Source organism: Eutrigla gurnardus (assembly GCF_963514095.1).
Source record: "Eutrigla gurnardus genome assembly, chromosome: 1".
Lineage (NCBI taxonomy): Eukaryota > Metazoa > Chordata > Actinopteri > Perciformes > Triglidae > Eutrigla > Eutrigla gurnardus.
Window position 1 is genome coordinate 36177834 of NC_139915.1, and position 26035 is coordinate 36203868.

Consider the following 26035-nt stretch of genomic DNA (forward strand, 5'->3'; position numbering starts at 1 on the left):
TACACATATGTGTTCACCATCCCCTTAAACTGCTCAGTGTACTCTCAATTCAGTATTTACAACTTCAATTTCTAGGAAAAACACTAATATTAAAAAAAACTACAATTCCCTACAGGCCCGCCATTTAGCTTGATACAGATCAGCCTCACAGTTGTAGTACTTCCGGTTTCTGAATTAGGATTGGAGATAGGGTTGTAAAATGATATATCTACTGAATATATGAAATATGCAGTGCAGCCGAACTAGTTATTACACTGCATCTAGATGATACATATCAACAAAAAGTGAATATGTTTTTTTATTTCAGATATTTAAGCCAAAACAGTAGTCGAACGCGGGCGGGGGATCCGGGCCGACGGCCGAGTGCCCGCTGTCGGCTGTCCTCTAGTGTCCAGACACCCTTGGGGGTGGAGCCTTCTACATGCGTGTGTGTGTGTGTGTGTGTGTGTGTGTGTGTGTGTGTGTGTGTGTGTGTGTGTGTGTGTGTGTGTGTGTGTGAAGGGGGCGACTTCATGAACACAAGATCTCGATCAGTTTGAAATAAATGACAGTTTTGTTTGTCTGGGTCCAGACTGATACCAGGCAATGGTTTTGTAACAGATAACGCACTATTTTATACAGTCTATGGTAACGCTGTTGAGGTATGTGGAGGTTATCATAAAAAGACATGTGACGAAAACACTTCCGGACAGCGGGTCCTCGGTTCTCCAATGGGAATGAGTTAATAGTAGCCTACATATAATACATGATATATACAATGATAAAATAATTGTTTCTTTGTTGAAATAATGATTAAGTATTGAAAGGATCTACCAGCCTGAGATGTTTGAAAAAAGCCAAAAGATTTACTCATCTATTGTCCCAAATACACATTCTAGATGTAAAGCTAAAAGACATGTTGACTGTGGGCTCATGGGGATTCTACAGTAGTAACTGGTTGATCCCTCTCTTTGGACTTATCTTACCTTGTTCTTATAGGTGTTACTCCACAATGATTAATCAATTATGTAACTGTGGATGAGCGTGGGTGTGTATACATTTAGCTATGTGAGCAGGGTGTACTCTTCCTCTTTTCCAGGTATCGACTTCAGCTCACTGAGACACTGTTATGGATGCACAATGAAAGTCAAGACAAGGAACATTTAAGTAGATTTACTTGCAACATGAATTTGTGACCATCACAGGAAAACAGAGTCAGTATCAGCAGTAAAGATGATTACATAAGATTAACAAACTGGCAAGATCTTCAGGGCACAACATTAAAATAAGGCCTAATTCGATGATGAAAGTCACAGCATGGGCTCAGAGTCAGGATACAAAATAACCTATGAACAGTGTGACATACCGACCACAGGACCACATAACAAGAAGAACTCAGACAAATGTAAAAAGTGAAGAGCATGTCAAGTGATTACAAAGGACTGGTAGGGCCTGACCCTGTGATACATTGACCTTGAGGGGCAGCTATGGAGTGTTTTGCAGTGGTGGTAGTGCAAAAGTAGACAGTGCAGGGATTCAATCAGTGCAAAGCTGTGTATGTTGTTAAATATGACTATGTGAGTGTGAACATAAAAGAATTCCTGAACAAAAATAATACAAAGAAGGTAAGATAAATAGAACAACAGACACAGGAAAGATAATACAAGTCAACAGGGGTAAATGTTAGGAGCACAGTCCAGATTGTGTAGAGTGGCTAATGTAGCCTGTAAGACGGTGAGATGGATAGTGGATACTAGAAAAAGTGATGGGATGGTTGGGGCAGAAAGAGACTTTTCTCTGCAGCTGATGTGATGAACTTCAGCTCCATGCCAAAAACAGAGCCAGCACTCCTTAGCCGCCTGTCCTAGTGGCCCTCTTCTTAATGCTGCCTCCCCAGCACACAACAGCATAAAAAAGACTCTGGCCATGACAGTGCTGTTTAGTCTTGTTCAGAGTCACTCCCGGTATGGTCCTCAGAATCACTGTCAAAGCTGATGTTCTGTTCCGTCAGAACTTGCACGTAACACTTCTTTGCATGCTTTGACATGCTGTTGCTTGCTTTTAACTTCTTCAACGTCATGCTCTGTAGACCTAGGATCCCATCTTGTTGCAGGCCCCACGTCTCACCTTACACGTAAAAACACATAGAGCCTTTATTCAATAGAAACTTTCTGATATATTGTAATGTATGCCAAATATAACTACAATACATACCTGATGTCATATTCATGTCATATGTCTGCACGGGTGCAAAGACACCTCCAATGATTATGCATTTCTGCAACAAGAATCCTCTTCTCCTCCTCGAGTCTCCTCACTGCCATCACCAGGTCAAAAACCTTCCTCTTCATCCTTAGATCTACAGAGTCTGGAATACATAGATGAAACATAAGTCAGTTGTATTTAAGACTAGTATTTAAAGATTTTCTGGGGTTACAATCAAAGCATGACAGATTGTGTGCCACTATGTGACTATTTCACATCAACGGAATTGTGTACATACCAGCGTGTGGAAGCTGCCATGGCCAAACCACCTCGTCAGACAGAATGGTGTCCAGGCTCAGGTTTTCTGTGTTTGGAACCATGGCGTTGTATTTTTCCACAGCTGAACTTAAGATTTTTTTTTCCTCCCGGATCTTTCGGCGGATCCGAGCACGTCCTTTGCAACCGTCATCGTCTTTGTAAAGACGCAGGGACCTCCTCTTAACACTAGCGACCAGCTCCTCGATTCGGCTGGTCACAGCAGCAACATCAGCATCATTTGGGGATGTCGTTGCTGAGAAGAAGAAATGAAGATATAAGAAATATGCTTCTTGATTTCATGAAAAAATAGTATTTCTGGTGTATGGGCAAGCGAGCCTCAACAATCTCTGTAACTGAGAGGCTACACTTGTAGCTAAGGTTGAGTATAGTTAGGTTAGATCTTTATTGTCCCCATGGCGATAATCTTTTCCACAAGTCATCAGCAATCAGAGTATGTGCTCTTCCACTACGATTACAATGAACCTCTTTGGAACTGCAGCCCAGCTTAGTCAGTTTAGTAGACCTGACACACAGGTTTAAGGCTACGTGCAGTTGCTACAAGCTAAATTCAAACCACGAAAAGAAATTCACAGTGATAGAGCTATTAAAAGAAGCTTGTGTCGATGACAAGACAAAACAAATGTGTTTATACTTTGATAATTCTACAAGCACAGAAGTGATACATCCAGCAGCATATCAAACAGTATATTCTACCTTCTGCCCACTCATTGACATCAATGGTCCAGCTCTCCAGTTGTTTGTCTGTGATGTCCATTTCCATTTTCAGAGCCTCCAAGTTATGCAGCTGGCTTCGCAGGGTTGTTGTGGCCTTTAAACACAAATAAAAAATGACAATGTGGGAATTGCCTACAACGTTGAATATTCTTGATAAGGAATGTAAAGTGTCTTCACTATTAGAAAACCACATACAATTAATACTGATTAAATATACAGTATATTCGTATATACATGGACTATCAATATATGTGGTATGAAATATGTGTAAATTACATTTTATATCAAGACACAAAATACAATTGACACTACATATAGAACCATCCGTATATTCCACAGTATCTGGGCAAGTCTATATTTTTGTGATATATGCCACTTTGACAATATTGTTCTGCATGTTGCAGAAGGGAAAACTGGTGTCTTTACCTTCTGATATCGGCGGGCAAGCGTGGAAGCCAAGTTGTCCAACTTGTGCTGGTTCCAGCGCATGGCCATGATCGTCAGCATGTCTATGCGTCCTGCAAACATCAAACATATGAGATGATCATCCTTCTTTCAAAAAGCAGTAGTAGAAGAAACTGTGCAGACTTGTTGGGTACCACAAACTTTTCCCAGATAATAAATCACAGTATAGTACTATGGTACTAACCCGCTGTCTTGTTCCATTTGACTACTCACCCATGAAAGGGCTAGTGGGGAAATAGCACAGGATAGTGAAGAAATAGCATGAAACAGTGGCGCAGGACAGTAGGCAAATGGCAGAGAGCACTATGGCAGGACAGTAGGTGAATGGTATGGTATGCCCAACCAACAACAGTACAGTACATTTCTTTTTATCACATTGCCCCTCATTATCCTCACTTTAAATAACATAGGATGATGGTATTGTAATCCATCCATCCATCTGTGTTGAATATTCTAAGCTTTATATTTTCAGAGGCAGCATATATGCATGAGCTCAAAGTGGCTCACCATTGTCATCAGGATCAAATTGTACTGGTTACCATACCTGCTTTTGACATGTGCTTGGTTGTAACAGCAATCCTCGAGAGGAAGGCGTTGCACTGCTCCACCTCCTCCCCAAGAGTGGAACCAGCCCCCTCCTGATACGCTCCGCTCCATTTCACCTTTAAAAAGAAAACAAGAAAAGAAAACCTAAATGGCAACAATCTTATGCAGGTTTTCAGGGAACAGAACATCTCATTGACAATCATTTTTTCTTACCTCACATTTGAAATCGTGGGCTTTGGCATGAAACACTGAAAGAAATGGCCTCATGGTGAGGAGATGCTGAAGCTCAGGGCATTTCTCTGCCACTCTTCGGAGGTATGGCCAGTACTTACATGCCACATCCATGGCACAAAATGTCACTGGCTTACAGGCCATTTCTTTTTGGAGGAACAGGGGGTAGGCAAAAATCTGCCCCCTGAACATATTGAGGGCACGAAGAAGAACCCCATGACGACACACAGCGAGTTCCAGGCCCTCCTCGTCTGTTTTCCCTGATGACTTAGTAGATGTTTCACGTGCCGCTGACCACTGCCCTCCACAGACACCTCTTCCAGAGGCCTACAACATGGAAGATGGTTAACAGTCCAAACTTGTTCAAAAAATGCCCTCTTTGTTTTCTAGGTAAATATAATGAAGTTGTGCAAGTTTACATGACTGGTTGAGGAATGGACATAGTCCACGAATCTTGAAACGTCATCATCTTTTGCAATGAAGACGCCATCAAAGATGGCTGGTTCCTCAGATCTAAATAAAAGACATACTTAGACTTTCAATATTCATATGATTTTCAAATTCACAACAGTTACTTTCAAAATGATGAGCTGTCTATGCAAACACAAGATTTAGTAATTACCTTGCAGCACTCTTGAACCTATAGTGCTTGCGGTTCCCATCAACTGAGACCGCAAGCATGTCTGGGCTGCACGCTGGGCAGTGGAAGTGGTCCTCCCTGCACAATTTCTCCACTTGGTATCGGACGGCCTCCCACTCCAAAAAGCTGGTTCGGAAGCTGTCTGCTGTGATGTTCCCAGTCTGATTCAAAAGAGAACAGTAACAGAGAACAAGAAATTAAAGAACTTAGACAAAGGGTCGCAGGTGTATAAATGTTAATGTAGTGTAATATAGTGTTAATGTTCATGTATCATGATCATATCATATAACTCACAGTATTATCTCTTGAGTTACTTAACTTATTTAATACTTACACGGCCAAAGCGGATAGTCCGTCTGTCCAGCATTCTTAAAAATGCTTGGCTTGACATCCCTGGTGCTGCCATCTTCACCTCTTCAAAAGAATAAAGGATGTCCAAAGCATATACCGTTGCAAAGTGAGAGGTGGCAGGCCAGTAGTCATTGGAGACTATGTCATCCAGTCCAGGAGTCCATGAGGCTTCACAAGCCTCGCATCCAATCTCAGGCAATTTGAGATCATATCGCCCTGGAAAAAAAAGAAATATATATATGTAAGGCACAGCCGAGCTAGTATGTGCTTATGTTTGTTATTTAGCAGACGCTTTTGTCTAAAGCGACATACAAAAATACAACAATCAAAATTAACATCAATTTGTCATTTTAATTATTATGTAAATCATAAAATAAGCTTAGGAGAGAATAAAAAGATATCAAATCCCAGGAAATAGGAACAGGTGCCAACATCAGTAACCCTCATTGATGTTGCAGGCGTTAAAAATCCATTTTGCAACAAACATCACTCATACAAACCGGATCATTTGAATGACATAACAGTCGCTCATTAGATGAGTGCAGTGGTCTAGATGGGGTGTAAGGTATGCGGTCACAACGTGAAGCGGAGTGGCCTTTACACCTCTGAGTGCATTAACATTTTGATATTCCAACGTCGCAAAGTCCATTATCTTGCTTCTACCACTGTTGCCAAAAATGATGCTCATAAACTGTCAAAATGTGGTCAAAAACTTTATGAGATGTGCAAATATCTGAATTTTAATGCACATTCTAACATCACAATGGGAGATTTAGCCAAACATTTGTATAATCACATACAGATAATACATTTGCATCTGCATGATGCCGTCATATTAATGTGTCATAATAATATGATATTAATATGTCCATATTAAGATGACCCTAAGCGTCTTTGTGTTTAGAGTTGATATGGTGTGTGATCAGGAAATAGCTGTGGGTGACATTCTGCAGCCACTTTTACAGAATTGACCCCATCCCGACCCCTGAAGTTCTTCTTACCATTCATTGTAACCACAACGATGGACTTTCCTGCGATGACACGGGATGATCCTCGTGGACAGCTGCATATTTCTGCTGGCATCTCCAAAGGTATAAGACGCTCTTAGAAAAAAAGAAACCAGTATGAGAAATAAAGCACAACATATGTATTTACTGGCAGCTATTTTGAAACCAGGTAGGACTTCATGGCTTCATCAACTGATCAGAAATCAGTATTCAGTTTTCCAGGTGATAACTGGAAAAAATATAGTCTGAGAAGGGGACTCTCAAAAACTACAACTTACCACACTGGGTAAGAACACTCTCCACAACACAGGCTTTTTACACTCGATGACACAAACTTTTAACGTCTCAGTTTCCTTGATGCTAGGCACAGGTATGTAATAATAACCTCAGATATGTTCTAATTCAGACCCAAGACTTGTGATCATGTTGTATACCATTCCAAGATAAACTAGATCTGGAGATAAAGTCTACATTTCAATTAACACGAATGTAAAACAAATCTGACCTGCTTGTTTTCGGGATGATCTGGGTCTGCCATAAATAATGTTTCCATCGCAGTCCCTCTTAATCCACCTAACACCTTGATTGCGGTTTGATGGCTGGCTGGTGGATGGTTCTGCCTCCTGGTGCAAGCTGATGAGCTGTTGGAGGTTTTGGAGGTGAGCCTGATGTTCAGCCTGACCAACAAGGTCACTCAACTCCTTCTGGAGCCGGTTCGGCTCAGGATCAGACATTGTACAGGGAGGGAGAGAGGGGGAGAGAGAGAGAGAGAGAGGGAGAGAGAGAGAGAGAGACACTGTAAGATAGTAAGAGAGAGAACAGGAAGTAGAGAGACTGACCAGATACAATACAAATGTGGCTCTTCAAAGTGCCTTTTTGTTGTTATAGGGTGCTGCTAATCAGTAGTTGGAAGTGACAGGGATAAGGGAACCTGTTGAGAAAGAGAAAAACAAATCAATATAATATAGAATAGATCACCAAACTACAAATTACAATATGAATACTTTAAGTGATGTGTAAGTCCATACTTCACATAAAATAGTTACAAATTCAGTTCACACAGATTACAAATGAATAGTTTTTAATACACCATTTCAATAGTTCACGTTCAGTTCATTTTATTCAAGCTATAGAATGATCCTTAACCTAGCTCTATTATATGGTATCTTTGGTGTCCATGGATGTTTACCAGCTTGCAAATCATTGAATTGAAGTCTGGCAATTGATGGCGTTGTGACATGAACTTGCCAGGGTTAACTTGAATCCAACATTTTTATTCAGATTTCAATCTCACATAGTCTGAGCTAGTTCAGTGACTAGCAACTAGATTGCATTCAGTTCATCGTTCTAGAAAACATAGCGTGTTCTCCTGGCTAACTATTAGCTAACTATGTGTAGCACTTAGGGTTGCCACCGGTGTGGACCCGCCACACCGGACCGAAAATCGGCGTCTTTGAGAGAGTCGGCGTCTGTGACATGAGTCTCCTTGGTGTGGTCGCTCGAATCGGCGACCACACCAAGGAGACTCTTATAAATAAAAAAAATATATACAGTCAAGATGAACACCTGTAACACAAAATGCATCACCTGAAACCGAAACTTCCAGCGCAGGCAAACCGCACGTTGGCTAACCCCCTTGCGTCAAAATCAACCGATGAGGGATTTGCGTTCAAATCAGACTGATGACCCTCTGCGTCGGAAATAGACGCAGAGGGTCATCAGACTGATTTGAATGGAAATCCCTTTGCGTCAGTGTCGGACGCAGAGACAGGTGACGCAAAGGGGATATGACCAATCGTCAGTATGTGACGAGTAGGGATGAGACTGTGTTGGATAAGCATGCACCCATCAAGAAGCTCACCGTCAGATCTGTCAAAGCCCCTTGGCTTGACTCTGACCTGAGAAGCTCGATGAAAGATAGAGATAAACGGAAAAGAGTTGCTGTAGATTCAGGTAGCTCAGAGGACTGGCTAGCATATCGCTCTTTAAGAAACAAAGTGACCAAATGAAATAAACAGAAAAAAAGGGTGTACTACCAATCTAGAATTGAAGAAATTAAACATGATGGCAAAAAACTCTGGAGTACTCTCAATCAAATCATGGGTAGAGATAAAATGGGCAAAACACCAGCATTTATTGAATCAGGTGAAGGCTTTATCACCAAGCCCAAAGACATTGCTGATTATTTAAACAATTATTTCATAAGTAAAGTTGATACTATAAGAAATGGCATGTTGCCTGTAAATGGTATTCTATCTGAATCACTTATTAGAAATGATATCATGCAGGACAAAGAATGCAAATTTGGATTTTCAGTCACTAATATATTGGAAATTGAAAATCTATTGTCTGAATTGAAATCTGACAAACCCTGTGGTCATGATAATCTAGACAGTAGACTCTTAAAGTTGTCAGCTGGAATAATAGCCAGTCCTATATGCTATATTTTTAACTGAAGTTTTAAAGAAGGAATCTATCCTCAAGTATGGAAGGTTGCTAGAGTAACTCCTCGACCAAACAATAGGAAAGAAGCATTCACTGGATCGAATAGTAGGCCAATTAGCATTTTACCGCTATTAGGGAAATTAATGGAAACAATCATATTTAAGCAAATTCAAAATGATTTCTCTATGAATAACATGAATTCAGACTTTCAACATGCATATAAAACTGGCTATTCAACATGCACAGCTCTCACACAATTAACAGATGACTGGCTAAAACTAATTGACAGTAAATTATTAGTTGGCACAGTGCTGTTAGATTTTAGTGCAGCTTTTGATATTATTGACCACAAACTACTACTTATAAAATTCCCTGCGTCTTACAATGACGCGCTATATGTCTGCTGCTTAAACACACAAAACACTTGCCTTCTTTTCTTCATTTTTCTCTCCTCAGTTCAAGAGTCAGTTCTGTACAGTTCTTAGATCTATGATGGTTTCCTCCACAGAATATACACTTTGGCTCATCTCTGACGCTGACAGCGTGAAGCGAGGCTGTAGAGGCTGTGTAAGATCTCCTTTTTTACGGTATTCTTTTCTCCACATAGGACTTTCCCCATTGTTTCTCTGTATCTGGTTGGTGCACATTCTGGGTGAGATTGGCTGTTCTTTCACGACTTTCAACCTCCTTTTGGAAGAACGTCATCAGGCTTTGGACACTGAACGTGTTGTCATTATTTGCATCATCTCTTTCACTAGCGTTTTGACGGGTGAACTGCAAAGCCATTTCTTCTGGTATCATCTTCATGAGAATAGGGCAGAGCAAGTTGCCATAACTGTCAGAGACTACTCCCATTGAGCCTAAACTGCACACTTGTATCTCGATGTCATCATATAGCCTGCGTAAAGCTGCGACATCCCAGGCCCTTTTTACTGCTGTCAGATTTAATAGCTTATTCATATGTGCATTTATGATGAGATCTTTACGCCCAAATCGGCCGATAAGCATTTTCTTTGCATTGTCATCATTTTGGTCTGATAAAGAAAGTCCCATAACTACATTAGCTGCAGTGCCATATAAAAACGACTTCAAATATGTACATTTATCAGACTTGGTTAGACTGGCATTATTGTCAACTGCTGTCTCAAACTGGCTCCAAAAACATCTCCGGAAAACTTCTCAATGACCAATTTTGGCAACTTGCCTGCTTGTCTTCTCACCTCATTGTTTGAATATTGGGAAGTCACTGAAGCTGCGCTCTGATTGTCGTCCATATTTCTCAGGATGCGTTTTATCCGGGTCTTTCTTGACATGATTCGATCCATGTATTCAAAGGCTGAATTAACCTCATCTTCCAAATCATCCCCTGCTGTCTCCGCTTCAATGTCATGGTCACTATCCATTAAAGCTCTTTCTCTCGCCGTCAGATGCTCCAAATATTCATCCAGCAAATCTGTGCTGGGATCTTCTTTTTCAACCTCCCGATCAATCTTGTCCAAGAGTCGTGTCGTAGCGGCCCGTATTGCTCCCCTTAGTTTCTTTTGTCTTTGCAGGTTCGACATTGTTGCTTTGTCCTATTATCCGCGTCTTCAGCTGTCATGCATTCTTTTTGTTTCTTCTCCCGGGTTTCGGCACCAAATGTAAGGTGTGGATATAGGAGGAGTGGAAGTTGCAGGTAAAAAAATTGACACTTTATTTCCTATACTTTAACAACTCTAAAATCAGGGGAAAGGGCAGGGAAAGAGTTCTGTGTGGCGAGAGTAGCCTTCTCCCAGTGGCGTCTCCCAGGTGACGCACATCAGGTCCTAATGAGCTCTGAGCGCAGACGCACTCAACTGCGGCCTCTCCGCGGCTCCTCTGAGGAACTGTCCAGGGTGCTGAAGGTGACAGGTTAGAACCGCAACAGGTTGAAAGCAGAACCCCACCAGTGATGAATGGATGGACATGGTCTATGAGATCATGGTTATGGAGAGGAGATCTTTTTCCCTCAAAGTGGAAAAAGAAAGGTTTTACAGGATCTGGACCAAATGGACTGAGTATGTAAAACCAATGAGATGTGATTTCATATGAGTGTACTTGGGCATTGTGTGAACCTGTCCTCCCTTTGTTTGTGTGTGTGAGTGTTATTTGGATTGTCTCAAGTGGTCCCCAGTTCTGTTCTGTTCTGATACTGTTCTCAACTAAAACCAGTAAGAGTCAGAAAAACATTCCAGAAGGCCAATATGGACCAAATCACATGGACTTCCTGGAAGCATCTTTATCTGTCTTTGAATGACTAAGATTGGAATTCATGTATGTGATGGTAATTTGCCTTTCTAAAGAAAAAGATCATTTCAAAACAATAACATGGAAAACCATGCCAGATTGTGAAGACAAACTTTATTCTGTTCTTTTCTTCCTCTAAAATAAAACTTGCATCAAATGAAAATGTATGAACTCTATTTGAATTCCAATGAATAGTAATTTCTTGTTTTCATGTTCAACTATCCATCAGAGTAACATGAGAGAGAAAGGGAAGCATGCAGAAGAGTTGAGCAGAGGTGGAAGGGGATACATTGCAGATCTCATTCCAAACACTGAAGGATCTTCTGGATCAATACACGATCACAAACACTTCATTGACAAGTATGTTTTCACACACAAGGAATGTGACGTGGTGATTGGTGCAGAACAATACACACAGTCAGATAGTAGAATGACATCGTTACATCATTATGAAAACGGAACATTTACAATAGAATATGTGGAACTAATATAGAAGAACAGCTTCAATGATGTCAGCCATTCAAGGGTCTAGACCTCTGGGGGACCACAGTCTCTGGTTCCTCACATAGTCTGCTCTCTGGACTAATGTGAGCTACTATCTAGACCTCTGGGGGACCACAGTCTCTGGTTCCTCACATAGTCTGCTCTCTGGACTAATGTCAGCTACTATCTAGACCTCTGGGGGACCACAGTCTCTGGTTCCTCACATAGTCTGGTCTCTGGACTAATGTGGTCTACTATCTAGACCTCTGGGGGACCACAGTCTCTGGTTCCTCACATAGTCTGCTCTCTGGACTAATGTCAGCTACTATCTAGACCTCTGGGGGACCACAGTCTCTGGTTCCTCACATAGTCTGGTCTCTGGACTAATGTGGTATACTATCTAGACCTCTGGGGGACCACAGTCTCTGGTTCCTCACATAGTCTGGTCTCTGGACTAATGTGGTCTACTATCTAGACCTCTGGGGGACCACAGTCTCTGGTTCCTCACATAGTCTGGTCTCTGGACTGATGTGAGCTACTATCTAGACCTCTGGGGGACCACAGTCTCTGGTTCCTCACATAGTCTGCTCTCTGGACTAATGTCAGCTACTATCTAGACCTCTGGGGGACCACAGTCTCTGGTTCCTCACATAGTCTGGTCTCTGGACTAATGTGGTATACTATCTAGACCTCTGGGGGACCACAGTCTCTGGTTCCTCACATAGTCTGGTCTCTGGACTAATGTGGTCTACTATCTAGACCTCTGGGGGACCACAGTCTCTGGTTCCTCACATAGTCTGGTCTCTGGACTGATGTGAGCTACTATCTAGACCTCTGGGGGACCACAGTCTCTGGTTCCTCACATAGTCTGGTCTCTGGACTAATGTGGTCTACTATCTAGACCTCTGGGGGACACAGACAGTCTCTGGTTCCTCACATAGTCTGGTCTCTGGACTAATGTGGTCTACTATCTAGACCTCTGGGGGACCACAGACTCTGGTTCCTCACATAGTCTGGTCTCTGGACTAATGTGAGCTACTATCTAGACCTCTGGGGGACCACAGTCTCTGGTTTCCACATAGTCCGGTCTCTGGACTAATGTGGTCTACTATCTAGACCTCTGGGGGACCACAGTCTCTGGTTCCTCACATAGTCTGGTCTCTGGACTAATGTGGTCTACTATCTAGACCTCTGGGGGACCACAGTCTCTGGTTCCTCACATAGTCTGGTCTCTGGACTAATGTGGTCTACTATCTAGACCTCTGGGGGACCACAGTCTCTGGTTCCTCACATAGTCTGCTCTCTGGACTAATGTGGTCTACTATCTAGACCTCTGGGGGACCACAGTCTCTGGTTCCTCACATAGTCTGGTCTCTGGACTAATGTGGTCTACTATCTAGACCTCTGGGGGACCACAGACAGTCTCTGGTTCCTCACATAGTCTGGTCTCTGGACTAATGTGGTCTACTATCTAGACCTCTGGGGGACCACAGTCTCTGGTTCCTCACATAGTCTGGTCTCTGGACTAATGTGGTCTACTATCTAGACCTCTGGGGGACACAGACCCAGGAGACAACATCTGGTTCCTGGCTGAGACTCTTTAGAGACACAGATTCTCATCTTTGAATTGACTCTGGATGGATTGTCTTTGTCTTCTGACACCATGTAGGGAGTTGATTTGATGATTTTATGTGTATACGTGCATATTTTTATCTGATCTGTTTATTTGATTCCTTTTATCTTTCTATTCTGTACTTTTTATTGTGTTTTATCTTGTGCAGCACTTTGGAAAACCTTGTGTTTGTTAAAATGGGATCTAAATAAAGTGGATTGGAATGGATTGGATATGTAATCACAGCGTGTGAAAAATGAGCTTCACGTTCGGTGTGAACACGACTTCAGACCTAAAGACCACGCAGAGACACTGATGATCCAGACCAGAATCCAAACCCAGGATAAAGAGGTTCAGTGAATGTGGTGTTGATGGTGTGGAGGTGGATCAGTTTGTCAGAGGAGACTTTGTAGAAGGTCAGAATGCCAGCAGGACAGTCCAAGTACACTGCTACCACATCAGAGGAGGAGGAGGAGGGGATGCGTGTATGTTCGTTATTGTGACTGACAGAGTAACCACCATCATAACAAATCAGACTCCAGGACTGATTATTCTCTCCAAACTCAGTGTCGTCTCCTCTCCTCTTGATTCCTCTGTAACTCACTGATATATAAACCCCTCCTCTCCACTGGACCTCCCAGTAACAGCGACCAGTCAGACCGTCTCTACACAGCAGCTGAGGCTCTGAGACAAATCTGTCTGGATGATCTGGATATGACTGGACGTCGTCCACACGTGTCACCTTCCTGTTGTTGTCGTCCAGTTTGAGTTTTCTGCTGACTGTGTTTGTGTCCAGTTCCAGTTCACAGACATCTGATGGAGAGAACAAACACAATGCAGCTAAAGGTTCATGTCTGTCTCCCACTAAACTACGTCCCCATACAACTCATCTCCACTCTCTATTACGTTTCCATGGAAACAACGTGTTTTCTGGACCCAACGGTCAACGTTTGAAACCGTCTGAAAAAACCTTAACGAACAAAACAAAAACGCTACAAAACGACATCGTTGGTAGTAAAAATATCACAGTTGGGCCTAAAATGAGTAAAGATTGAAACCAGACCAAACTGTGGTCTGGTCTGTGGACTAATGTGAGCTACTATGGTAGAGCTCTGGGGGACCACAGACCCAGGAGACAACCATCTCAACGCTGAGACGCTTTAGAGACACAGAGTCTCAGGAACTTCTCTCTTCACTTCAAATATTTAAACTCACACAAACACCACAACAACGGGAATGTTGGGTATTCGCCTCCGTTGCCGTCCGGCAGGAATTGGCGTCCGTTTGCGTCTCTGCGTTGACTTTGTGTGGAATTGAAGGTGAAAATGTGGCGTTTGGTGTGAACACAACACGACATCTTTACAGCCACGAAGAAACAAACGCTACGTCCTGATTAGAATCGGATTTCAGTCATGAACACGTTCAAATCTGGAGCAGCTGAGTTACTGAAGACATACTCACACTTCATCAGACCAGGTCTCAGTCTCTGCTGTCCCCCATGGTCCACCCTGCAGGAAGACATGCAAACACCAGGAAACATGAAGCCCAGCTCCTCAGTCAGAGACTGTTGTCCATCTGTCCTCACCTGAGAGTCCAGTCTGATGTCTGTCCATCTGTCCTCACCTGAGAGTGTCCAGTCTGATGTCTGTCCATCTGTCCTCACCTGAGAGTCCAGTCTGATGTCTGTCCATCTGTCCTCACCTGAGAGTCCAGTCTGATGTCTGTCCATCTGTCCTCACCTGAGTGTCCAGTCTGATGTCTGTCCATCTGTCCTCACCTGAGAGTCCAGTCTGATGTCTGTCCATCTGTCCTCACCTGAGAGTCCAGTCTGATGTCTGTCCATCTGTCCTCACCTGAGAGTCCAGTCTGATGTCTGTCCATCTGTCCTCACCTGAGAGTCCAGTCTGATGTCTGTCCATCTGTCCTCACCTGAGAGTCCAGTCTGATGTCTGTCCATCTGTCCTCACCTGAGTGTCCAGTCTGATGTCTGTCCATCTGTCCTCACCTGAGAGTCCCGTCTGATGTCTGTCCATCTGTCCTCACCTGAGAGTCCAGTCTGATGTCTGTCCATCTGTCCTCACCTGAGAGTCCAGTCTGATGTCTGTCCATCTGTCCTCACCTGAGTGTCCAGTCTGATGTCTGTCCACCTGTCCTCACCTGAGAGAGTCCAGTCTGATGTCTGTCCATCTGTCCTCACCTGAGAGTCTAGTCTGATGTCTGTCCACCTGTCCTCACCTGAGAGAGTCCAGTCTGATGTCTGTCCACCTGTCCTCACCTGAGAGAGTCCAGTCTGATGTCTGTCCATCTGTCCTCACCTGAGAGTCCAGTCTGATGTCTGTCCATCTGTCCTCACCTGAGAGTGTCCAGTCTGATGTCTGTCCACCTGTCCTCACCTGAGAGTGTCCAGTCTGATGTCTGTCCATCTGTCCTCACCTGAGAGTGTCCAGTCTCCAGTGTGGACCCTCCAGTCCAGCAGACAGCAGCTTGACTCCTGAGTCTCCTGGATGATTGTAGCTCAGGTCCAGCTGTCTCAGATAGGAGGGGTTGGAGTCCAGAGCTGAGGCCAGAGAAGAACAGCCGTCCTCTGTGATGAGACAACCTGACAGACTGAAGACACACACACTTCTGTCACTTCTGGGGACTTTTAAACTGAGAAAAAGTGATCATTCTCTGTTGTTGTGTTGATGTTGTACTGGGTGGGATAAGCGTGGCTGAGTGATGGACAGAGACGGATAGAGGAGGACGAGAAGTCAAGAAACAACAGTAGAACCAGTCTATGTGGTCTGTCTTCAGACCTGGTGTCCCAACAAAGATCTGGCTACTGATTTAAACCAACTAGCAAAGAAAACTGTAATTCAATAACATCTCAACTCTGTTTGTTGTCAGTTTTCATATTGAACTGGAGGAATTAAGTAACATTATTAATTAAATAACAAGTATTCTGAGAATAAAGTCAAATACAAAACTTGGAGTCTCAGAACATATCAGACATTCATGTGTTCAACTGCTCTTTTAGAGCCGCCATGTGAACTTTAGCAAAAGTGTCTTTTCAGGAATAAGAGCAAAGAAGTGAATATTTGGTGCATGTAAACGGATCATTGGAAGCTTCATAGGTAAACTTCTCAAAGTCCTTGAGTCTGACCTGAGAGTTTCCAGTCCACAGTGTGGACTCTTCAGACCAGCAGACAGCAGCTCCAGTCCTGAATCCTGCAGGTGGTTGTTACTCAGGTCCAGGTCTCTTAGACTGGAGGACTGGGAGCTGAGAACTGAGGACAGACCTTCACAGCTTCTCTCTGAGAGGTTACAGCCACTGAGTCTGAAGAGGAATCAGAAATGTGTGATGAAACTAGAACAAACAACTGTTCGTCTCCTTGGAATTAACAATGAAAACTCCTCAGCAAGATCGAAAACAGGCTTTACAAAGACTTAACTTGTGTTTGTATTGCAGTCCTTCACAAGACCAACAAGAACATTTCATTCATTGACCTTTAAACTTAACCAGCAAGGATTTTATCAATGAGAAAAAAACTCATCCTAAAACCAGAAATAAATGTAAAATGTGGTAGAAAAGAATTCAATGTAACTTCTGTCGACACTGTTCCAACACTAACTTCACGTGTTCAAACATGAGGAGAAAACTCTTTGTATTCCTTGAAAATCATTGATTCTTTTCATGTTTTACTAGATAGAATCTTATCATTCCAAGCAGAAAGTGAGTTCTTCTGCTGCGTTCACACCAAACCTGAAGTGATGTTTGAGTTTGACTGCAGGATGAATTGGTTTTATTTGTGGGATCATTTGTGTTTAGTCACGACACTCATGCTAGACACACCAGCGAGGAGGCGGGGCTTATCTCCATGTAGAACCAACCAGGGTTCCTCCATCACGGATGAAATAACCACTATTGCTGCTTTGTACATGTTGTGAAGTCCCAGATACACCAGGAAACCAAACGCCGTCCTGTCTGAGTTCATAGCCTCATGACGACAACAGCATTTAGAAACGCCAGCTGGATTTGTAAAACTATTCAAAGTTAGAACGGCAGGGGAAAGACAAACAAGACGTTTGGTTTCTTTAGTGATTTTGTTCTTCTGCTGTTAGATCGTTACCAGCAGAAACGGGTTTCATCAGCCATGGAAACAGATTAGTAGCAAAAGTGTCTTTTCCGGAATAAGAGCAAAGAAGTGAATATTTGGTGCATGTAAACGGATCATTGGAAGCTTCATAGGTAAACTTCTCAAAGTCCTTGAGTCTGACCTGAGAGTTTCCAGTCCACAGTGTGGACTCTTCAGACCAGCAGACAGCAGCTCCAGTCCTGAATCCTGCAGGTGGTTGGTACTCAGGTCCAGGTCTCTTAGACTGGAGGACTGGGAGCTGAGAACTGAGGACAGACCTTCACAGCTTCTCTCTGAGAGGTTACAGCCACTGAGTCTGAAGAGGAATCAGAAATGTAGAATAAAAAACAGAACAAGTCTGGCTTACTTCGGTGCTAATCCCCTTCACTTTAATTATCAGACGGCTGACGGCAAGACACGGAATGTTAGCTTGTGTCTGGTTGTAGCATTTATTCACCGACAAACATGCGGTACCCACAATACACTGCTGCACACTGTACCACGCTGTAATCTAACCGATGACTTCATACTCACCGTCTCACTCTCTCTCTCTTTATACTTCAACGTACAGAGAGCCAACAGTGTTAATGCATTCAAAAGATGAATGTGTTAAATCCACAAATGAATCATCCCGCGTTAACACGTTCATTTTGATGCCCAAATATTTAAACATCAAACTGCAGAGAAAAGAGTTTGGTTTCTTTAGTGATTTGTTCTTTTGCTGGAAGTCGTGAGCAGCAGAAACTGTTTCATCAGCCATGGAAACAGATTAGAAGAGGTGGGTGGCCAGACGCCCAGGGGTCCGTGAGCTTGGGAGTAAGGCCGGCCGCGGGGGCACTTAGTCCAAACATGACAACGTCCAGACGGGAACACCGGGCATCTACTGCATAACCATCCATCACATCTATCTATCTATCTATCTATCTATCTATCTATCTATCTATCTATCTATCTATCTATCTATCTATCTATCTATCTATCTATCTATCTATCTATCTATCTATGTATCCATCCATCCATCCATCCATCCATCCATCCACCACTATCCTGTATTCATGATGACTGAAGAGAATGTTTTGAACACAGAATGTTTGCAACGACTAAATTGACCCAATTTGAGGATTATTAGTGTTTCTTGTGGCTTAATTAGCCTTAATTAATGTTATTTTGTAAGGATTTTGTGGTTTAATTGAAGGGGTATTGTTTGGTAATATCTGAATTTGCACATTGATATTTTATATTTTTGTCTATTTTACGTTCAGGTTCTGATTATTGAAACAGTAAATCAGCAAGTACTCAGTACTTGAATAGTTTTTTCACTAAATACTTTTTTCCTCAAGTAACTATTTGGATGACTACTATTTATTATTTACTTTTTGCTGTTTGGAAAACCAATCAAATCATTCAGAATGCAGATAGAACCTTGTAATTCCATGGTGGTTCGTTGTATTTTGATTATAAAAACTATATTTACAGAGCTTTGCTGGAGGCTTGGACCACCGGCAGCAGCCTCAGAAGAGCCTCCTCTGAAGCAGAGTATTTCTTCAGGTCAAACACGTCCAGACGTTTTTCTGACGACAGTAAGATGAAGGCCAGAGCTGACCAATAAGAAGGAGACAGTTTATAGGAGGAGAGACGTCCTGAAGTCACGTAGTCTTGGATCTCCTCCACCAGAGAACGATCATTCAGTTCATTCAGACAGTGGAACAGGTTGATGCTTCTCTCTGGAGACAGATCTTCATCAAGCTTCTTCTTGATGTACCTGACTGTTCCCTGATTGGTCTGTGAGCTACTTCCTGTCTGTGTCAGCAGACCTCGTAGATGTTTCTGATTGGTCTCTAGTGACAGACCCAGAAGGAAGCGGAGGAACAGGTCCAGGTGTCCGTTTGGACTCTGTAAGGCCTTGTCCACAGCTCTCTGGTGCAGACGTGTTAGTCTAGGTTTGTCTCTGGTGACTTCAGACGCCCCGGAGGTTGTTGGTTCTTCTGCCATCAGATTGACACCAGACTTGATGAAGGTCAGATGGACATGAAGAGCAGCCAGAAACTCCTGAACACTCAGATGGACGAAGCAGAACACCTGGTCCTGGTACAGTCCTCTCTCCTCTCTGAAGACCTGTGTGAACACTCCTGAGTACACTGAGGCTGCTTTGATATCGATGCCACACTCTGTCAGGTCTGGTTCATAGAAGATCAGGTTTCCTTTCTGCAGCTGCTCAAAAGCCAGTTTTCCCAGAGACTCAATCATCTTCCCGGTCTCTGGACTCCAGTGTGGATCCGTCTCAGCTCCTCCATCATACTTGACGTTCTTCAGTTTGGACTGAACCACCAGGAAGTGGATGTACATCTCGGTCAGGGTCTTGGGCAGCTCCCCTCCCTCCCTGGTCTTCAACACGTCCTCCAGAACTGTAGCAGTGATCCAGCAGAAGACCGGGATGTGGCACATGATGTGGAGGCTCCGTGAGGTCTTGATGTGGGCCATGATCCTGTTGGCCTGCTCCTCATCTCTGAACCTCTTCCTGAAGTAGTCATCCTTCTGTGGGTCAGTGAACCCTCTGACCTCTGTCACCATGTCAACACACCCAGGAGGGATCTGATTGGCTGCTGCAGGTCTTGTGGTGATCCAGAGGCGAGCAGAGGGAAGCAGTTTCCCCCTGATGAGGTTTGTCAGCAGCACTTGGACTGAGGTGGACTCTGTAACATCAGTCAGGATCTCGTTGTTGTGGAAGTCCAGAGGAAGTCGACACTCGTCCAGACCGTCAAAGATGAACACAACCTGGAACCCTTCAAACCTGCAGATTCCTGCTTCTTTGGTTCCAGGGAAGAAGTGATGAAGGAGTTCCACCAAGCTGAACTTCTTCTCTTTCAGCAGGTTCAGCTCTCTGAAAGTGAATGGAAACGTGAACAGTATGTCCTGGTTGGCTTTGTCTTCAGCCCAGTCCAGAGTGAACTTCTGTGTTAACACTGTTTTCCCGATGCCAGCCACTCCCTTTGTCATCACTGTTCTGATTGGTTCATCCCTTCCAGGTGAGTCTTTAAAGATGTCTTCTTGTCTGATGGTTGTTTCTGGTCTGTCTGGTTTCCTGGATGCCGTTTCAATCTGTCTGACCTCATGTTGGTCATTGACCTCTGCAGTCCCTCCCTCTGTGACGTGGAGCTCCGTGTAGACCTGATTCAGGAGGGTTGGGTTTCCTGCTTTAGTGATGCCCTCAAACAAACACTGGAACTTCTTCTTGAGGTTAGACTTGAGTTTACGTTGGTACACTGCACCAGCGGTTCCTGGATAAACAACAAAGGAACCCAGTTAGTGGATCCTACAGACCCTTTTACAGTCTATGAACAAGCCATGTATTAGAGCCATGTATCCCTGTAGTCCTCAGTATGAGTGACTTATTTAATGATTCAATCAGAACTATTGGAGACAATATCAATCAGGTGCAACATGAAATAAATAAAAGACTTTTACAAGACAAACAGAACTGAAGGATATAACCCTTTGAAATGCAGCTGCAAAGCTCCACGAGTCAGTCACTACAACCAGTGGTGGCCTTAGGCTTTAGGGGCCCGTTTCAATACTATGTATGAGGCCCTATCCCATGAAACATTTAATTACCCATATGTTTGCACCCATGCGTCTCTGATGCATTGAAACCTGAAAGGATGCAGCGGCCGCTACTTTCAAATTAAAAGCCCCCGCTAAGAACCCAGTTCTAAACTCCAATAGGGTGCAATGTAACGCTCTTATTTTGAAGACACATTCGTTGTCTACATCGTTTCCTCCGCCGCAACAACTTCACTTGCAGAAGGATGCCAGAGAATTCACAGAGACGCTGGAGAAGTTTGTGATATTTTCATCCTGGATTTGTGAGATGAAGGAATTAAACACCTGTCCCAAATAAACGCCTCGTCTGTGAAGTGATTGAAACAAATGATTATTTGGTATTTTACGGTATGATAACTCCCGGCCCGGGGAGAGAGACACGCATCACAGTGCTCAGCTGCAGACACAGCAGAGAGGTGACGAGACGCGACGCATCATGACTGACAGGCATGAAGGCCACTCAGCGTTACCTGACCGCCCCGCCCCCAGATACTTCATTCACAAAAACAGGGCCTGTGGAAATGCAGGGAGGAGTCTCATACATTCACTTGCTCACCTGTCTTGCCAAATGCATTGCTTGTCTTTTTTTTGTTGAACAGATTGCAAAGTGGCACTTTTATTGTCTCTATTTTTGAACTTGATACAAGTTATGACACAGCTGCACTTTTATTGTCTCTGTTTTTGACCTTGCTGTTATTTCACGTTATTGCGTTAGAGTTTAGATCCAGCATGATGTTACTTGATAATCCGGAGGCGCGGAGCGAGCGGGCGTCGGTCGGACAGTCTGATAACTGCACAGGTCCTTCACTCAACTAAATACAGAGAAATGTCCCACACAGTAACATTACAGAACCAAACAACAGTAACGTAGTAACTCTAACTGTCTTTGACAACTTATATGAGGAAAAAAAATACCACAGCTGTACGTGGAGAAGCGTCCGTCCTCCCGCCTGTCCTGCCGACTCTTCCTCACATTTCTGCCTGAAAAACAGCGTCTGTCACCGGCAAAAAACCTTAACTCACCGAGTGTTTGTGATGGAAATGTATTTTCACCACAAACACAAACACCCGGTGAGTTCAAATCGACGGTTGTGGTGATCTGTTTTAAATAAATGTATTTATTGATTTTCTTTTAAATAAATCACTGCGACTGTCAGCCCTCCCGACTTCAGGGAACTTTCCCCCAGCCTCCTTCCCGAGTGACAGAGTCAGACAGCGACCTGATGCCCATTATGGAATTATGTAGGCTACTTTAGCGAGAAAAACCTAACTTTGTCACTTTCCAGGATGTTTGACGCCAACGTCATCATCATGACGTGTACCATCGCGCCTCATTAGGAGCCTCACTTTCTGTGGGAATCACAGGTGATCGGCGGAGATGCTTCGCTCTGTGTGAATCACCATCTGTGGAGAATTGCCGAACCACCGCTCCTGAGATAATGCAGAGACGCTGTTTAAAAAGGGCTAGCCTACAGTTTCACCACAAGTTTCATTTATTCACTCTTTTTGTTTCTTTTGATCGGCCATCCCATCATGTTTGGGGGCCCCCCAGGCCGCCTATGACTACAACACATCACAATACAGCATCATAGAAAGAGACGGGATGATGACGTGTTGAAAATAGTACCGTTGGGTTTTCTAAATATCCTGGTAGACCGTAACCTAACCATTTAGTTCCTACGAGCTGAAAGTCACCAGTTAACACGGTCACTGGGTGAAGTGAAACACCTGTTTCTCTGAAACGGTCGTGATCCTGTCTGAACTCTGTAGAACTTGAGTGTTGGAATATCGATTCTGACATCCGAACATTAACAAACATTGAAGTTGTGTGCAGCCTATTAAGAGTTTGGAAATATGAAGTTCTTCATATTGAATCCTTCTCTTCTTTCCACCATGTTAAATCTGTTAAAATCCTCTTACCCATCAGCACACAGGCAGCCAGCTCCTCCTGCTTCATTCTCCTCAGGAAGTCCACTGTGATCTTCTGAAACGCCTCTCTGCTCCTCCTCTGCTCTTCATCCTCACCGTCCAACAACTCCTCGTCCTCACTCTCCAAGCATTCTGGGTAATCTGGACTCAGGACCTTCTGGATCTTCTTCAGCTCGTTCTTCACAAAAGTGCAGATGTTCTCCTCCAGCAGCTGGAACAGAAGGATAAACTGAACATGAACTCTAAAGAACCCAACATGGGGTTCATGTGTGGGTCTGAGCAGCATGGAGACCACTAGAACCAGTTCAGCATTGAATCTGTAGTGGATGTGGTTAATAGTGAAAGGTGAGCTTGTACATGTACTCACCATAAATATGGAGTCCAGGTGTGTTTGATGCTGCCGGGTAAACGGAACCTCTGAGATCTGCTGAACTCTGTGGAGAAAACCAAGTTCAAAGAGTCACTAAAGCACAGACTGGAGATCACAAGTGGACGTTGTCATGGCGACGTCACCCGTTGGTTTGTGGACTACGGTTTTGAAGCCTCGGGTTCTGATGAACACAAGCACTAGCTTCTCTCTAACTCTTAAGGTTTCTCGGCGTCTATGAGTCTTTTCTTTCAGAAGGTTTTCTCCTCACTGTCTCTTTAAGGTTTGATTGTATATTTATTATTTTGTAGTTTAATCCCAGTTAAAAACCATTTAATTGGTCCTTTCTGTGAGAGTTTCAGTGAAACACGACACTGTCACTCTCTCACATCATCGTGGCTCAGAAGACCTGACGGGTTGCAGGATTCAGGGCTGGTGGACTCTGAGTTACTGTTTAAGGGGGCTGGTCTAGACCTGATTTATCCTCTAAGGAGAGTTCAGGTTCAGTTCTTACCTTCCATCAGCAGCTTGTTCAGCTTTAAATTTAATAGGGTGACCCATAGACCGGTCACTCTTCATGGACACACAGCTGGGTCCAGGTCCAGGTCCAGGTCCAGGTGAGTCTGGTCTCTGCTGCTGCATCCTGATACAATAAATACACTTTAAGATTCTCACTAGTTAAGCTTCATTAATCAGTTTGCTTTGATTATATTGATGAGTCATGTTCTGAGAGTTGATGCTAGTGTCAGGATCAATACTTTGAATGGATCTGGGTCACATGAGACCACGTGGACATGTGAACACTCGTCTTAGTGCTACACTCACACTAGGAGCAGTGGACAACGTTTCCGTTGCATTAGAACTGTATGGGGTGACAATGATGGGAAAACGGAGTTATGGCTCTTAAAAACTTTACATTTTGGTTGCTAACTCTCCACTGGGCATCGGACGGTTCTGGCCTCCACGTAGTCCATTCCCTCCTGATAATAGACACGTCCTCGGGCATTATCAGTTACCTTAACACCTAAAATAAGAGTTTGCTGGATATAAAGTGTCTTACTTTACTACTCTACAACCTCCCTTGAGTGAGAGGAAGACGGTGCTCGAGTTTGGTGTCTGTTGGTTTGGAGTCTTTTTGTTCTTAGCTTAGCTTAGCTTAGCCTCCCCACTACTCTTCTTTGTCATTAGCCTTCATGTTAGCCAAGTTAGCTTCTCTCTAACTCTTAAGGTTTCTCGGCGTCTATGAGTCTTTTCTTTCAGAAGGTTTTCTCCTCACTGTCTCTTTAAGGTTTGATTGTATATTTATTATTTTGTAGTTTAATCCCAGTTAAAAACCATTTAATTGGTCCTTTCTGTGAGAGTTTCAGTGAAACACGACACTGTCACTCTCTCACATCATCGTGGCTCAGAAGACCTGACGGGTTGCAGGATTCAGGGCTTGTGGACTCTGAGTGACTGTTTAAGGGGGCTGGTCTAGACCTGATTCATCCTCTAAGGAGAGTCCAGGTTCAGTTCTTACCTTCCATCAGCAGCTTGTTCAGTTTTAAAGAGAATAAAGCGACCCATAGACCGGTCACTCTTCATGGACACACAGCTGGGTCCAGGTCCAGGTCCAGGTCCAGGGGAGTCTGGTCTCTGCTCCTGCATCCTGATACAATACATTTAGATTTCAGATTCTCACTAGTTAAGCTTCATGAATCCGATAGAGAGAGCGAGAGAACAGAACATTGTCTACCAGCATGAGACCAAGGAGTTAACTGGGCTAGTTGGCAGGCTAATGTTGCTAGCTATAGAGCTAGCTGAGTATGTGCTAGTTATCTAGACAATCAGTGTTTAGACCGGGACCGACTGTATTTGCCATGAAGCCCTGTCTGACATCTGCAGGTAGTTTCTCCTTCCTGGTTTGATTCAGGAAGTCCCTGAATGCACCTTTCCCCGTTTAGAGAGCTTCCATGACTGTCCCAGATGACCCAAAGCATGCTGTCCCACATTAGCATCAGATTTGAGAAAGTGGGACGACTAGAGACCAACAAACCAAAACACATTCCAACAACTCGATGCATATTTTGTTGCTTGAATGAATCACAAACATGATTTGATGATTATTTATGACTGATTTATATCCTCAACATTCATTTAGTCAGAATCCTATACGTCACTGACAGCTTCTGATTGACATTAGCCCTGCCCCTTTTCTGTGACCCCGCCCCCTTGAAGCTGCGTCATTTCAGTCTAAACCTAGTAACCGTCCTGATGACTAGATTTAGTTGGAACAGGAAATAAAGGGACTGGAGATCAGGCGTGTCCCACATGAGCCCAGTTTTCTAGATGTGAGTCAAAAGCACAAACGGCTGGTGAACTGGATAACTTCACAGCTATGCAGCCGATGGAGTAAACAAGCAAACAAGAACCAGGACAAGAAGAGCTCGTCTTCCTTCCTAAATCACATTTCACCAGAGATGGAAGGAACAAAGTACAAATACGTGGTTACTGGACTTAAGGAGACTTTTCAGGTATCTGTACTTTACTCAAGTATTTATGTTTCTGACAACTTTGTACTTTTCCTCCCGACATGTTCAAACTCATATTTGTACTTTCTACCAGCGTTTCCCCTCGATGTTTTATAGCAGTGGTGCTCTGAGTTGGTAACCTAGCAACGCTGGGGGGGGGGGGGGGGGGGGTTATAACAACCAACAGAGTCAAGACATCTTGATTGAACCTGATTTATTCAAACAAGTAGCT

General features: G+C 43.6%; 3 protein-coding genes across 3 annotated transcripts in view; all 3 read right to left on the minus strand.

Moving 5' to 3' along the window:
* Positions 1 to 26035, minus strand: part of LOC311018579 (uncharacterized protein) — a 722019-nt gene that overhangs the window by 598604 nt on the left and 97380 nt on the right. The window contains exons 11-12 of the mRNA XM_084017608.1: positions 24813 to 24941; positions 23808 to 23936 (exon numbers count right to left, since the gene is read on the minus strand). Of these exons, the coding sequence (XP_083873734.1) occupies positions 23808 to 23936; positions 24813 to 24941 (258 nt within the window). The remainder of the gene's footprint in view (positions 1 to 23807; positions 23937 to 24812; positions 24942 to 26035) is intronic.
* LOC311018753 (stonustoxin subunit alpha-like) overlaps positions 1 to 26035 on the minus strand; it is a 136592-nt gene that overhangs the window by 40407 nt on the left and 70150 nt on the right. The window contains exon 4 of the mRNA XM_084017826.1: positions 12148 to 12502. The gene's annotated coding sequence lies outside the window, so the exon portion shown is untranslated. The remainder of the gene's footprint in view (positions 1 to 12147; positions 12503 to 26035) is intronic.
* LOC311018695 (uncharacterized protein) lies at positions 1148 to 6591 on the minus strand. The gene is made up of 11 exons (XM_084017728.1): positions 6472 to 6591; positions 5454 to 5686; positions 5102 to 5280; positions 4899 to 4992; positions 4462 to 4806; positions 4247 to 4364; positions 3664 to 3755; positions 3217 to 3331; positions 2483 to 2755; positions 2194 to 2347; positions 1148 to 2106 (listed from the first exon to the last, which is right to left on the minus strand). The coding sequence occupies exons 1-10, from the start codon at positions 6551 to 6553 to the stop codon at positions 2211 to 2213; spliced, it is 1668 nt and encodes a 555-aa protein (XP_083873854.1). The 5' UTR covers positions 6554 to 6591; the 3' UTR covers positions 1148 to 2106; positions 2194 to 2210.